The 15,610-nt window shown below is 27.0% G+C and overlaps 1 protein-coding gene across 1 annotated transcript; it reads right to left on the bottom strand.

Moving 5' to 3' along the window:
* Positions 1–852: 852 nt before the first annotated feature.
* Positions 853–3,651, bottom strand: OCT59_019053 (uncharacterized protein; the record flags this gene model as incomplete). The annotated part of the gene is made up of 1 exon (XM_025310594.2): positions 853–3,651. One exon carries the CDS (start codon positions 3,649–3,651, stop codon positions 853–855), a length of 2,799 nt encoding a protein of 932 aa, XP_025180764.2.
* Positions 3,652–15,610: the final 11,959 nt, after the last annotated feature.

Raw genomic sequence — 15,610 nt, 5'->3', positions numbered from 1 at the left:
TATCCTACGTAATTCGTCCCTTCAGCATTTTTTTTTGAAATTTCATGGATGTTCCTAATACAAATATTTTCAATAATTACAGGACACTATACCAATATATATGGATAGAGCTTGAACTCGCACTCATGTAACTCAAGTTGACTCAAGTTGAACTCGCACTCGAGTCAGAAATTTCTTGACTCGAGTCAACCGGGATCACGTGGTTGATAGTGCCAGCTGAACCCTATTTGTAATTCCTGCCAGCACTATGACTATAACGGTCTGAATAAAATTATGGATAATTTTTTTGGCCCGCACTTTAACTTTTGACTCAAATTAACTCGAGTTAACTCGAGTTCTGACTCGAGTCCTAGACTCGAGTACTCTTTGAGTCAAAAAAATTCTTGATTCGTTTTACTCGAGTTGACTCATCCTGACTCGAGTCTAAGTTCTATATATGGAAACCAGAACGTGAATGGTTCAAAACCTTTCAATTTCTCAAGAAAAGACAAATCCATTATCAACGTCGCTCAAAGAAAATTTGTCACATGGTAAATACAATCCTGCAACTACATCCATTTCATTACACTATACTCTCTGAGGCAATTCTCCGATCTCACTCAATCCTATGTCATGTAGCATAGCGAACATCTCTATTTTATCACAATTTTGCCGATCATTTGCCGATCATTTGCTGATCATTTATTTGATCTTATCACATAATACAAATGCCGTAACATATTAATTTTACACAATAATAAACATAACAAATGTTTAAAATTTACAGATAACTTCACAAAAATTTAATTTTAATTAAAGAAAATTTATATAAAACATAAAATTAATACAAATACTAATAATTATATTATAATACTAATAATTTAACCATGTTTGGTATAATATTTCAAACTGATTATCTATATTACTTTCTATTACTTCTAAAATATTTTCAATATTCTCATCATTATTATTTTCACTTAAACTATCATTATCTTCATCTTCAACTAAAGGTTTTTCATTGTCTTTTAATGGTGTAAATAATCTTTTTTTTAAGCTAGTAATATTCTTTTCAATATTTAAAGATAAATAATTAAAACAATACTCACAATTACCCTTTAATAAGTCCAAACATTGTTTATGATAGGCATGTCCACATGTTAAAACAATATTATTATTATTATTAGCTAAATTTGAATTATTACTTAATAATAATAAGCATTTTTCTGCATCACAAAATTTGTTATCAGAGGGTTTAGTTTGTGTATTCCAAGCTAATGGAAGGATTTTTACATCAACATTAATATTAAAAGTTGGAAGACTAAAATTTGGATATTTGTTTCTATTAATTTGTTGTGTATTTCCCATATTATGATAAATATCATCAAATAGAGATAATAAAAATAATGAAGTCTTTTTTTCTAAATAATCTAATTTAGTCTTAAAAGTAGTTGGATTTCTTAAATTAATAAAAGCTTCTTTAAAAGACAAATTATTAGTCCTTTCAGCATCAATGATTTTTGCTTTTTGAATAATTTGTTGTATAGAATTAGATTCAGCTGTTTGGTTTCTAATAGAACTATGGAAATTTTCAACAAAATAATCATTAAAAATTGGCAAATGGTTTTTTAAAATATCAATTATTGGATGATTATTTGAGGTCCAATAAAATATATCACTTAAAAATATAAGTGGTGCCTTATTATAATTATGTCTTCTTAATCTTTGAAATAGTACCCAAATTCTTACAACACCTTCTAAATATCCTTCAAAAAATCCACTTCTAAAAAGAACTGCATAAATATCTAAAGTAAGAGGTATAGAATTATCTAATAAATCCATCATCATTCTATATTCTGCATCTTTGGAATTTTCAAAACGATTTATAACAACATTACAAATTTTTTTCCAGCCTTGAAATGTTAAGTTTAATATAAAATTGATTATAGTCTGTTTTGGTTTTTGTGATAAAACTTTTTTTTCTCCAAATAAATTATGATATAGCATTTCAAAAAAGAAATGATAGGTTTGAAATAATGTTTCTCTACTATTAAGAGATATATGAAGTGGACCAATTATAGGAATTAAACTTAATATTTCCAGAGGAATTCCAGATTCTGATCCTTTATTATTTCTTAATGTTATAGCTCTTCTAATATTTACCTGCCCTGGCCAATCACAAATTGTAGGAATAATACAATCACTTAAATAATCTTGTTCATTATTATTTTTAAGTTTCTCAAAAACCTTAAATAAAAGATTTGCACATTCAATATAATCCTTTGTACTATGTAAAGGATGTAAAACAAAATCTATTAGCTTACTATTAATCATAGATCTTAATTCTTGATGATTTTGAATACGGCCATCATAATTATGAACAGTAAATAATTCCATTCTATTTTCATAAGAATCTTCTATTAAAAATTGTTTCCATATTTCATTTTGTTCATAATAACAACTATTTAATTTATTCATAAAGATTTCATTAAAATTCTTAATAATTAGTTTAGAATCAACTCCTATAGGATTATGAACTGAAGTATTGTTAGATGAGTAAGCAGATATTTTAAGAATATTGGGATTTGAATTTAATAAAATGGTTACAAAATGAAATATGTTATGTGTTTGTATTAAAGTTGGTTGATTCCTTCTGTGAATGTTATGATAATCATCAATATTAAGAAAAAACATTTTTTCAATATTTTGTAAACAATAATTATCTACAGTTTCTTGATGCTCATTTGCAATCAATAATTTTTGTTGATTTACAGTTTTCCTTGTAACTGAAAATCCTAAATTACTAAGAGTATCAATTGAAGATGCTGATGCTCCAGCAGTTTGTAGATATGATCCAATATCAGCTTTGAGTCCATTGATATATTTGTTATTAATACTGGCTAAAAAATAGCATAAAGAAACCAATTTTTTCTTATTATTTTCATTTGTTTTATCACATTTAGTATTAGGATTAGTTCCAGCATATAATTCATCAAAAAAACCAATTAAATCTTTATCAGCTGTTTCTAGCATTTCTTTAAAAACTATGGGATTATAAATAGGTTTTTGATTTAATTGATGTTGATTTTTATATAAAATATTAGACATTTTTTTAATCTTTTCACTTAAACTTACTTCATATGGAATTGATATTTGTGAAATAATCTCTTGATAATCTAGTTCTAATTGTTTTAATTCTGCTTGAGTATATAAAATATCATTCCTTAATGCATAAGTATGAGTTCCAATTTTTGTTATATTATCTTGATTATTTGATTTAATTGGAATTGGTGCTTGATATTCTTCAGTTTGTAGATATTCTGGATCTTTATCAGTGTTTTTTCTACATCTATCACAAATTTTAGATTTTTCATCTAATCCTAAAACATTGATAAGTCTTTTTGGAATATTAATTAAGCTAGAATTTGTTTGTTTATTTGACTGATTAAGATAAATTTGATGTTTTGGATGAGAACAAACTTGTAGCATTTTTTGTAATCTATGATTTTCATTAAGAATAAACTTATTGTAATGGAACATACAAAGAAACATTTCACATGAAATTAACCCAATATTTGTCTCTGGAATTGATACTTTATCTCCAACTTTATAAATTCTTCCATTACATTCATTAGAATCAAATTCACAAATTCGTGTATTATTATTATTTGACATTTTAATGAATTACTAATAAAGCAAAAAAAAATAATGATAATTCTAGCAGAATTTGGTTTAATATATGGGAAAACTAATAAACAAAATAATTTATTCTTGTATTTCTGAGATCAAAACAAAAAGTTTGTCCTTTTATTAGAAATATATCAATAACAAATAATTGGCTAATTTCTCTATAAGCAAAACACCTGCATTATGGGCCAAAACCTTGCATTATTTTTTTTTATAGATTATATATACTAAAAGGGATGTTCATGCAAAATTTCAAGTTTCAAATTTGCGTATTCGGCTTCGGCCTTCAATTTTTATCCAATAATCGGCTGAAACTTCAAATTATCACATATTAATAATTTAGCATATAGAAATTAAAAATTATATTATAAATTATTTAATTTAATGTTATACAATAATAAAGGTGGCATATTTTATTTTTTTCTTATTTAGGCATTTATTTTGCTATGCACTTTTTCATAATTTAATCATTTTTTAATAAAATGAAAATTGTGATCGACAAATGATCGGCAAAGTGATATAAAGCAAGTTCGCTATGCTATGTCATGTGTCCTTATCTACCTATCCACGTATTCTTGAAGAAAAAGAAACCACTTCAGCTTCCCTTAGTAAACTAGGAAATAGGAACCATTGTAAGCCCAGAGCGATCATTTCATTAAAGAACCCACCACGCATCTAGATTCTACAAATTTCGTCCATTTCACTTTTTAATCACCCCCAAAAAGACCGAAACCTACAAAAGGAAGAAAAGAGACATTAATAAAAGTTTCTAATTAAAATTAAAAAAAAGTAAGTTTACATGTCATGAAACTTACTAAACGTGTCCAAGTCTTAGTATCAGTTTCGTTCCAGTGTCCCAAACCCAAACCTACAAAAAAAAATATTAAAAAAAGATAAAGAAAAGAACTGCTAATAAAGTTTGTTAAAAATGAAAAATTAATTAAAAGGTCTTACCGAAATCCCAAATCAAAATGCCAAAGAGCGCGTCCAAAGAAATCCAGAAAACCTTCTAAATAAAGGAAAAATCAAGATGTTTAATAAACACTTCATCCAGTTAATGAATAACACGAAGAATACACATTCTCCTTCCTCCTCTTACCAAATTTTCACGTATCTGAAAGAAAAAAACCTAAAAAAAAAAATTAGTATATAAATAAAAAAAAAGAACTCTTTCCAATGATCATCCAAACCAAAAAATTTCAAAAAATAAACTGACCCTTTTGTCCTAAGTAAAGTACCTAATATCCACCTCCGGGCGAGACCTCAAACCCTTAAAAGTTCAAACAACCCCTTAGTCATCGTCAGAAAAGTTCAAACGAGGCTTTTATATTCACACATAGGGTTTCTGGTATCAACCCATTTTCGAGTCTAAAATATACACAAACTACATATTAACTCCCCTCAAAACTCTTTATACACACACTTTATAATTGTAGTAACGTACTGACAATGATACTAACTAGTTTTTTTCCAAGAACTTTTACATAGCTTATAATGATCTGTTAACAACTTTTACAATATATCTCGCAATACTGAAGTCACACAAAGTAACAAAAGCTTCTTTCCAATATACATCCAATAAAAACGCTTCAACATGCACAAAGCAGATCGATGTGGCTACAACGCAATATATGAATCAAAATGCAGCAGATCTTTTTTTTAGAAATAAACACAAGTCCAACTGATAATGATGTTGATCCTGGCAGCATTACGTACAAAATACATATCCGCGCCTCCTTTTCAGATTATGGTAATAATGGTCCACCATTATCCAAAATGAAAAACATCTCTACAACACTGTTCCAAATACACGTATCGTAAGTATTTTGGATCATGGGCAATCTTACTACCATCACAGTTTACACCATCAACATCACGCAAACAACAATTACATCATGCATGACGTAAACTTAAAATTACTAACAAACAGTTATTCAAAACCCACATGGATAGCAGAAATAAACGAATACAGAGTGGCTAATTTGTTCCTTTAATGCGTGTAGAAAAGCTCTGTACAATGGGTCATCTCTGTGCAGAATTACCAGGTTATTTTAAAGAAGTACATCACACATTCTCACCCAAAGTTAAACGTTCTTCAATCCTTTCCAAGTTCCTTCCAAGTGGATAGTAATAGAAAATGGGCTAAAGAACTTAGAAAAAAAGAAAAGTTAAATAAAGCGCCCGTACCTCAAACACCTCCAAAACCTAAGGTTATTTTACCTGAAGTTACCACCCTCCTTCTTATACAGCATCATCTCTCAACTGCAGCGCAAAGAAATTCGAGAAGTTCAAGAACTTTTTTCCTAACGGTCCTGTCACTAGCCGTTCAGGAAAAACTGTATATCAAGTAGGATCAAGCAAATGGTGGCGAGTTACCAAGTTGAATTATAATAAACACCAAGACGAAATAGAAATAGCTCAAGGCTTTATACAACAACAGGAACATGATAATAGATTACAACTAGATGCAATGATGAATAAAACATTATCTAATTGCTCACACACTTTACAAACATACATCACGACCGATACAAACAGATCCCATCAAAACAACTTACTGCCAAACAATGATCAGACTTTGAATCACAATATACTCGTATCAAACAAAATCCTAACCTGGATAATGGCCCTGAAGCAGAACATTTCTCTGACTACCAGATGAATGGAAAATATAGTTACTTAATGTATGAATATTTAGACACCTCAGCAGACGACACGAAATCTCTCAAATCACAACCACACATACAGTTACACAACTACCACTTCCAATTAATAAAAGACTTAGAGAAGATAAATGCAAAGTGCCTGACAAACTACTTTTACCTCATTAACTCTAGTTTTAATTTTTCTTTTTCTTTTTTTTCTGTTTTTGTTTTTCTTTCTTTTTTTTTCACTTGTATGCTGGGTTCTAGTTTGTCAATAACACGGTTCGTACTGAATATTAAACCAATACCTTTTACAATACCTTATAACCTTAAACTATAACAACACAAACAATTACAATAGAATATAACAATCCTTGTCTCACAGTATTTACACAAGGCGGTTCTTTGTCCTGAAAGGAAAATACAGTTATTTCATCTTTTTTTAGTGTAGTGCTTTTGCTCCATTCTAACTAACATCACGACTCGTTCATGATCGCTAGTTCCTCTTCTTAGTATTAGCGAAAGGTGGGCTCTACTTTGGGCAGCAACAAAAGCAAAATTGAATTAGTCATGTGTTGTAATTTTTTCTTCATGTACTTATATTTAGTTAGTCTTTATGCACTCATGCTTTCAAGTAAATAAAATAAATAAATAAATGAAAAAAAATTAAAATCGATAAAAATAAAAAAAAAACTTACCTAAGAGAACACCACTCGCATCCAAAGAGCCAAAGACTCATCTAAAATAATGAAAAATAAAATTGTTAGGTTAATGTTTCATTAAAATAAAGAAGTTTAAGAATATAAAAACAAAACATACCGTAATTTACACGTCCAAAGACCCTAATGAAGTCAGAAAAATTGAAACATTAGTATTCAGTAAATGTTTCGTTAAAGAACAATACTTTCCATACATCCAAATATTCGAAGATACAGAAAGAATAAATGAAACGTTAGTGACCATTTCGTCAAAAGAAATAATAAATGGTAAGAAAATCTTACCTACCAAATTTTTCATGCATCTAATTAAATATGTATATCGTCTACAAAAGGAAAAAAATAAAACTTTAGTAATTGTTTCGTTAAAAAAGTAAAAAAAAAAAGCGTTAAAAAGATTTTTTTCTAATTAACAAATAAATTAAGAAGTGTTTTACCTACCAAATTTTGCGCCCAACAATAAAAAAAAGCCTAAAAAAAGAAACAAGCATTAGTAACCTTTATTAAGATCCATTTCCAAGAAGATTTGAAAAAAAAGAGAGTAAAAGAAAGGAAAAGGAAGAATGAAGGAAAGGAGAAAGAGAAAGGATAATATCGAAGCTCCAGTCTAATATACTTTTACTTACTCGAACTAAACTTTTTATTTCTTGAAAAAATATTGCATCTGAAAAATTTGCACCTTCGCGCAAAGAGAAAGGTTTAGTTGATGAAAGATGACTTTTACGCATTTTTTCAGGTTCACGAATTTTAAAAGAGAATGTATTTATAAATGTTTGATATATATAACTAATAAAATTTAAATACGAAATTTCGCTTTATTTTTTAGCTATTTTATAATATAAGAAAATGTTCACAGAATAAAGGAATAAAGATAAAGGATCAATCAAGGCGAAGTAATAAATCAGTGTTACAATAGGAGCGCCAAGGGCAAAGGTTTTTATTAATCAATCAGAAAAAGGCGAAGGCTTTTTATTAATTTATGAAAAAATTCTCTTAGATTTTTTTTTGTTCTATTATCGAGGTTTATTGTTAGATTTATATGTATAAAAGTTTAATTGTTAACATATGCACGTTAAAGCTTATTTATTGATATATGGAACAGTAAAACTTTAGACTTTTCTTTATATAGTAAGCTTAAATATAATTTAAATTATTCGTTTAAATAAACTTTTTGATCTTTCTTATAACTCAAATAGACTTTTATACTTTTTCTCAATATATAAACTTTATTATTATTTTTTATTTATCAATAAAAAAAATTATTTCAATATTTCGTACTTTTCATTTTAAGATTTTTTTTGAATATTTACTAAATTTAAAATTAAATAATCATTTAAAATGACGAAATTGTGAAATTCTCAAAATAATACTGTGCAAAATAAAACAGAATTTACAAGTAAGTATTTTATATATCTTATAATAAATATTATTATAATTTTTATTTATTTTTAATTTAATCAGGAGGTCCTGGTGATGGATAAGGATATGGTTGTGGACGTGGTCATGCCAGCAAAGTTCTAAAAACCAATGCAGATAATGATTTTAGAATTGTTTTGAAGAAATCAGCAGTATTTTTCTTATTTTAGCAGTTTTTTCTCATTTGCATCTATTTAACCAACATTTTAAAAATTTATTTTATATATCCTTTACAATTATATTTTTTACATTCTTAATTGAAACAATTATATTTTATCATTCTTTTCGTCTCTTTTTAAAAAACTAATAATGAGAGTTAGAAACTTAAAAATTTCTGGGTGATTTTCGGTGAATATTTACTCTTTAGATGGATCTAGATACGTAAAATTTAGTTGAATTATTTTTTTTTGGGCTAATTCTTTGGACTTATTCCTTATATTCGGCTGTAATTTTTCTGGGATCGTCTGTACGAGCCAGAGGTGCAAATCAGATTGATATCATGTGATTATGAACGAAAGTATTTATTTTTTTTATTTTAATTTATTTCCTTTAACAAATGTTTACTAATTGTTCTTTATTTTTTCTTTTTAGAATCCTTACAATTTATTTAGAGTTAGAAAACCACAATTCTCCTTTCGTTGAATATTTATATGAAGTTTTATTTTTAATATTTTATTGGTGTTAATGTGAGTTACTTCATAGGCTTGCTCACCAGCTGGCAAGGTGTATGAAATTTCTTTTAATTCACAAAGAAAGCCTTACTAAAGTCATCTTTAGCATAGGTCTAGTAATACATTGCCTTAATTAAGTGCGGCTACGAAGTTTATGAAGTCCCAACTATTAATTACACAATTTATTTATAATTTAAATTTAAATGCATGTACAAAAACCATAGAATTTTTATTATAAATCTTTGCTATATATCAATTGGTATTTTCTTTACTGAAACCCATGAAATCACGACTATGTAGTAGCCATGCTGCCGGCTGCCGCCACTTAACATAGTAGGCGTACGGCTATTCTATGTTAATTCTAATGCAGTTGTATGTATTTAACATAGAAAATATATAGTAGATTATCGTCATAATATAGAAATTGTATCGCCAATATAAAGAAACTATATAAATGTTAGCTAGAAACTGTATAAATGATTTAAAGTAATGATATATGTGATTTGCATTAAACATGTAGAAATTCATAGAAAATTTGTATTAACTTTATAATAAATATGCAGTAAATATATAATAAGTATATAGAGAATTCATAGTAAATACATAATAAATATATAACAAATTGCAGTAAATATATAGTAAATTCACAGTAAATACATTAAATATATAATAACAAATTCATAGATATGAGTCCGATCACATTCCAAAAATCGTTAAGTATGGCGCAGCAAAATTGCGCCAAGTTCTCATGAACGAGACCTGGGAAATAAATTTGAATGGGATGCATGATTAGGTGGTGTAGTCAGCCAAGCTGATTGGGCAGAAACTTTACTGCAGTATTTTTGGGACCCGAATGTGGAACCTCGTGGCGATGGTGTCCTAGCTGGCTAACGGAGATGTAAAATGTACTGATTGTAGGAAGTATCTGGTGCATTTTACTACAGTCTCTCCTAATAATACGTAAGAAATAATTTCTGGTCGAACTTATCCTACGTAATTCGTCCCTTCAGCGTTTTTTTTTGAAATTTTACGGATGCTCCTAATACAAATATTTCCAATAATTACAGGACACTATTTACCAATATATATGGAAACTAGAACATGAATGGTTCAAAACCTTTCAACTCCTCAAGAAAAGACAAATCCATTATCAACATTGCTTAAAGAAAATTTGTCATATGGTAAACACAATCCCTATGTCATGTGTCCCTACTCCCTATCTACTGTACATACCTTCGAAGAAAAAAGAAAAACACTTCATCTTTCCTATGAAGCTCGTAAATAACACCTCTCTACCGATCGACGCGTTCATTAAATGGATGTTATCAAATTATTCGCAGGCACTTGGATGTCTCATAGAAATATAGATAGATTTTTTTTTTTCGTATATAGAAAGTGGATTAGGTAATAAGGTGTTTAAGTGATAAATGTTAGCGATGATATATATACTTTCCATATAGTTGTCTTAACGTTAGTTAGAAAAAATTTATCGTGGGTAATTTTTTTCTGGTTAGTATCAACTGGTATTGTCAGAAGATTTTGTGTTATTTAGATATGTTAATCTACTTTCATATGTATGTATCGATCTTTGTTGTTGATGCGTAATAAAGTGTATAGAATTAATAAAAAAATCGCATTCTAAAGTTCACAGAAAGAGAAGTGAAAAGTTAATAACAATTACTGAAAGTAAATAAATCTAAATAATCTAAATTAAAAAAATGAATTTACCATAGTTCATTCTTTTAAATCCTGGTCGTTTACCTTCGTCTCATGTCCAGGTTCCCTAAAAATAAAAGAAAGGGGACGTTAATTACGTTCCCTTAAGTAAAAATAAAAAAAAAACTTAAAAGAAATGAACTTACCATAGTTCGTTCTTTTTTTAAAATCCTGGTTGTTAACGTCTTAACAATTTCGTTCGTCCAGGTTTCCTAAAAAAAAAGAAAGGGAACGTTAATTACATTCCCACAAGTAAAAAAAATAAAAATAAAAATAAAAAAATGAACTTACCATAGTTCGTTCTTTTTTTTTTAAATCCTGGTTGTTAACGTCTTAATGATTTCGTTCATCCAGGTTTCCTAAAAAAAAAGAAAGGGAACGTTAATTACATTTCCACAAGTAAAAAAAATAAAAATAAAAATAAAAAAATGAACTTACCATAGTTCATTCTTTTTTTTTTAAATCCTGGTTGTTAATGTCTTAATGATTTCGTTCGTCCAGATTTTCTAAAAAAAAAGAAAGGGAACGTTAATTACATTTCTACAAGTAAAAAAAATAAAAATAAAAATAAAAAAATGAACTTACCATAGTTCGTTCTTTTTTTTTTAAATCCTGGTTATTGACGTCTTAACGATTTCGTTCGTCCAGGTTTTCTAAAATAAAAGAAAGGAATGTTAATTACGTTCCCACAAGTAAAAAAAATAAAAATAAAAATAAAAAATGAACTTACCATAGTTCGTTCTTTTTTTAAATTCTGGTCGTTAACATTTTAACGATTCGTTCATCCAGGTTTCCTAAAAATAAAAGAAAGGGAACGTTATTAACGTTCCCTTAAGTAAAAATAAAAAAAAAACTTAAAAAAAAGAAGCGAACTTACTATAGTTCATTCTTTTTTTTAAATCCTGGTCGTTAACGTCTTAACGATTTCGTTCGTCCAGGTTTCCTAAAAAAAAAGAAAGGGAACGTTAATTACGTTCCCTTAAGTAAAAATAAAAAAAACAAAAAAAAGAAATGAACTTACCATAGTTCATTCTTTTTTTAAATCCTGGTCGTCAACGACTTCATCCATGTCCAGGTTTCCTAAAAAAAAAAGAAAGAAAATGTTAAATTACGTTCCCTTAAATAAAAAAATTAAAAAAAACCTTAAAAAAGAGAAACAAACTTACCATAGGTTCGTTCTTTTTTTTTAAATCCTGGTCGTTAGGCTTCGTTCGTCCAGGCTTCCTAATATAAAAGAAGGGAACCTTTAATTATGTTTTCTCAAGTAAAAATAACAAAAAAAAAGAAATGAACTTACCTAGTTCATTCTTTTAAATCTTGGTCATCCTGCGTCCGTTCGTCCAGGAAAGGGTTTTTAAAAAAATAAAAAAATAAAATTTTTTTTTTTTAAAAAAAAAAATCTGAATCTTTTCAGATCGGATCAGATTTTCTTGTGTTATGATCTGATCCGATCTGGAGCACTAGTCCAGGCTAATATACTTTTACTTACACGAACTAAAATTTTTATTTCTTGAAAGAATATTGCGTCCAGAAAAATTTGCACCTTCGCGCAAAGAGAATGGTTTAGTTGTTGAAAGACAACTTTTACGCATTTTTCAAGTTCACGAATTTTAAAGATAATGTATTTATAAATGTTTGATATATATAACTAATAAAAATTAAATACGAAATTTTGCTTAATTTGTTAGCTATTTTATAAAATTCACAAAATAAAGGAATAAAGACAAAGGATCAATCAGTGTCATGCAAGGGCGAAAAAGGCGAAATCAGTGTTACAATAGGTGAAAATAAAGGTGAAGTAATAAATCAGTGTTACAATAGGAGTGTCGAGGACAAAGATTTTTATTAATCAATCAGTGTGAAAAGGGCGAAGAAAAAATTCTTTCTTGAACGTTTTTTTTTGTTTTATTATCAAAAGTTTATTGTTAGATTTATATGTATAAAAGGTTAATTGTTAACATATGCATGTTAATTGATATATGGAACAATATAATTTTAGACTTTTCTTTATATATAAAAGATTAATTGTTAACAAAGCTTATATTGGTATATGGAACAGTAGAACTTTTAGACTTTTCTTTATATATAAAAGTTTAATATGCACGTTAAAGCTTATTTATTGATATATGGAATAGTAGAATTTTAGACTTTCTTTATATAAGCTTAAATATAAGTTTAAATTATTCATTTTTATAAACTTTTTTGATCTTTCCCTATAACTCAAATAGATTTTTCTCAATCAATATATAAACTTTATCTTTATTTATCGATAAAAAAAAATATTTTTAAGATTTTTTTTCGAAAATTTATTTAAATTTAATTATTTAAAATGACGAGATTGCATATTTTATCATTCTTTTCGTCTCTTTTTTAAAATTTTGGATGATTTCCGGCGAATATTTGCTCTTTAGATGAATCTAGATAGTTGAATTATTTTTTTTTTAATTCTTCAGGTCCTCTTAGCGATCGTATTCCTTATATTCGGCTGTAATTTTTCTGGGATCGTCTGTACGAATCATAAGGTGCAAATCATGATTATCGATTGATATCATGTGATTATGAATAAAAGTATTTATTTTTTCTATTTTAATTTGTTTTCTTTAACAAATGTTTACTAATTGTTTTTAATTTTTTTCTTCTTTTTAGAATACTTGCAATTTATTTAGAGTTAGAAATTTCGTTAAATATTTGTATGAAGTTTTATTTATTGGTGTTAATGTGGGGGTGTTAATGTGGGTTACTTCATAGGCTTGCTCACCAGCTGGCAGGGTGTATGAAATTTCTTTTAATTCACAAAGAAAGCCTTGCTAAAGTTATCTTTAGCGTAGATCTAGTAATACATTGCCTTAAATAAGCGCAGCTACGAGGTTTATGAAGCCCCAACTATATGTATCGATATATCTTATGTTTAATTACACAATTTATTTATTGTAGAATTTTTATTATATCGATATATTTAAATTTATTATTTAAATTTATAGAATTTTTATTATATATTTATTATAATGCATTTCATAATGCCTAAATTTTACAATGATTTGACTGAATCGTACTAGTACTATAATACATTTTAATAATACTATACATTTTAATAATACTATACATTTTAATAATACTATACATTTTAATTAATACATTTTAATTTATTTTCGAATATATTCGTTAAAATTAAAATGATTTATTGTCGCTATATAGAAGATATGAAGTGAAAAGCTAGAATCTGTATGATTCCATAATTTTTCTAAAAAAAATAATTGTATTTTTCAAAAATAAAAACGTATTTATCAAAATTAAAAAATAATTAAAGTTTCATATTACCTCCATGTAGAAAATATAAAGTAGTGAGGTAGAAACTGGACAGTCAAAACGAAAAAAATGCCACTAGCGATCGACTCTATAGTCACATGATAGTCACATGCCAGAAGTGTTATAGTCGCTAAATCTGAGGTTTCAGCAAAGTTCTTTTATATTATTATAATGCATTTCAGTAATATATATTATATACAATGTCTTTGATAATAAATTACACAAAATTTTACAATGATTCGTACTATACTTAATACTATACATTTAATAATAATACATTATACATTTAATAATATTATACATTTAATAATATTATACATTTAATATTACTATACATTTTAATAATTTACGCAGTTTTATTTTTGAATATATTCATTAATGGTACTTTTAAAATTAATAAATTGTTATATTGACATCGCTATATAGAAGATATGAAGTGAAAAGCTAGAATCTATAATTCCATAATTTTTTTTAAAAAAAAATAATTGTATTTTTTAACATATTTTCAAAATTAAAAAACAAATAAAGTTTCATATTAACTCCATGTGGAAAATGTAAAGTAGTGAGGTAGAAACTGGACAGTCAAAATGAAAAAAATGCCACCAGTGATCGACTCTATAGTCACATGATAGTCACATGCCAGAAGTGTTATAGTTGCTAAATTCGAGGTTTCAGCAAAGTATACCCATAAAAATTAATATACATGTAGTTTTAACCTTGCTCAACAATTTCAATTAATTTAGAAAGTCAATTTCATTTGATTAAAGTGGTGAAATTACGTGCTGAAGTTAATAAACAGAAAAAAAAAATTTGAAAGTTAGTACCGTTATTAAAAATGTAGATTTCTCCATATGTATTATACCTACACCCATGAAATTAATTTATTTATTTAGTAGGGAAATGGCTTCTACAGGAATCCCAAGTTTTGAACTTTGAATATTATTTATAGAGTTAATAAGACATTTTACATTTATAGAATAATTTATATTAATAGAATAACTTTATTTATAGATTAGTAGAATAATAGTAGATTTGAGTATGATTAGATTTAGAATAGAATACTTTAATATTTCTTAATTAAAATTTATAGAACATTTACAATTTATTTGCGACATTGAAAATATAAATTTAATATAACTTTAATATATATTGAAAACAATTTTACGATACAGTAAATATAACTTTGTCATATGTTAAATATACATTAAATATAACTTTAATATACATTAAATATAACGTTAATATGGATTTAACATACTGTAACTTTACTAATCTCGATACTATTTTTGTATGACCTAGTAACCTAGTTAAATCAGGTGTTGATCTCCTTAATATGCGTCAACTTTATACATACGATTGACTTGAACTTATTGTAATGATGTGAGACCATATCATGACCAAACCTTGGTTATAAGGTTTATGATATAATTTTGACTTGATCACGATGTGGTTTTGATTTTAAAGGTTTCTGCAAAGT

This window comes from Rhizophagus irregularis, chromosome 28 (genome assembly GCF_026210795.1).
Source record: "Rhizophagus irregularis chromosome 28, complete sequence".
In the NCBI taxonomy this organism is placed as follows: domain Eukaryota; kingdom Fungi; phylum Glomeromycota; class Glomeromycetes; order Glomerales; family Glomeraceae; genus Rhizophagus; species Rhizophagus irregularis.
The sequence above is the reverse complement of the archived record's forward strand: the minus strand, read 5'-3'. Positions and strand labels throughout refer to the sequence as shown.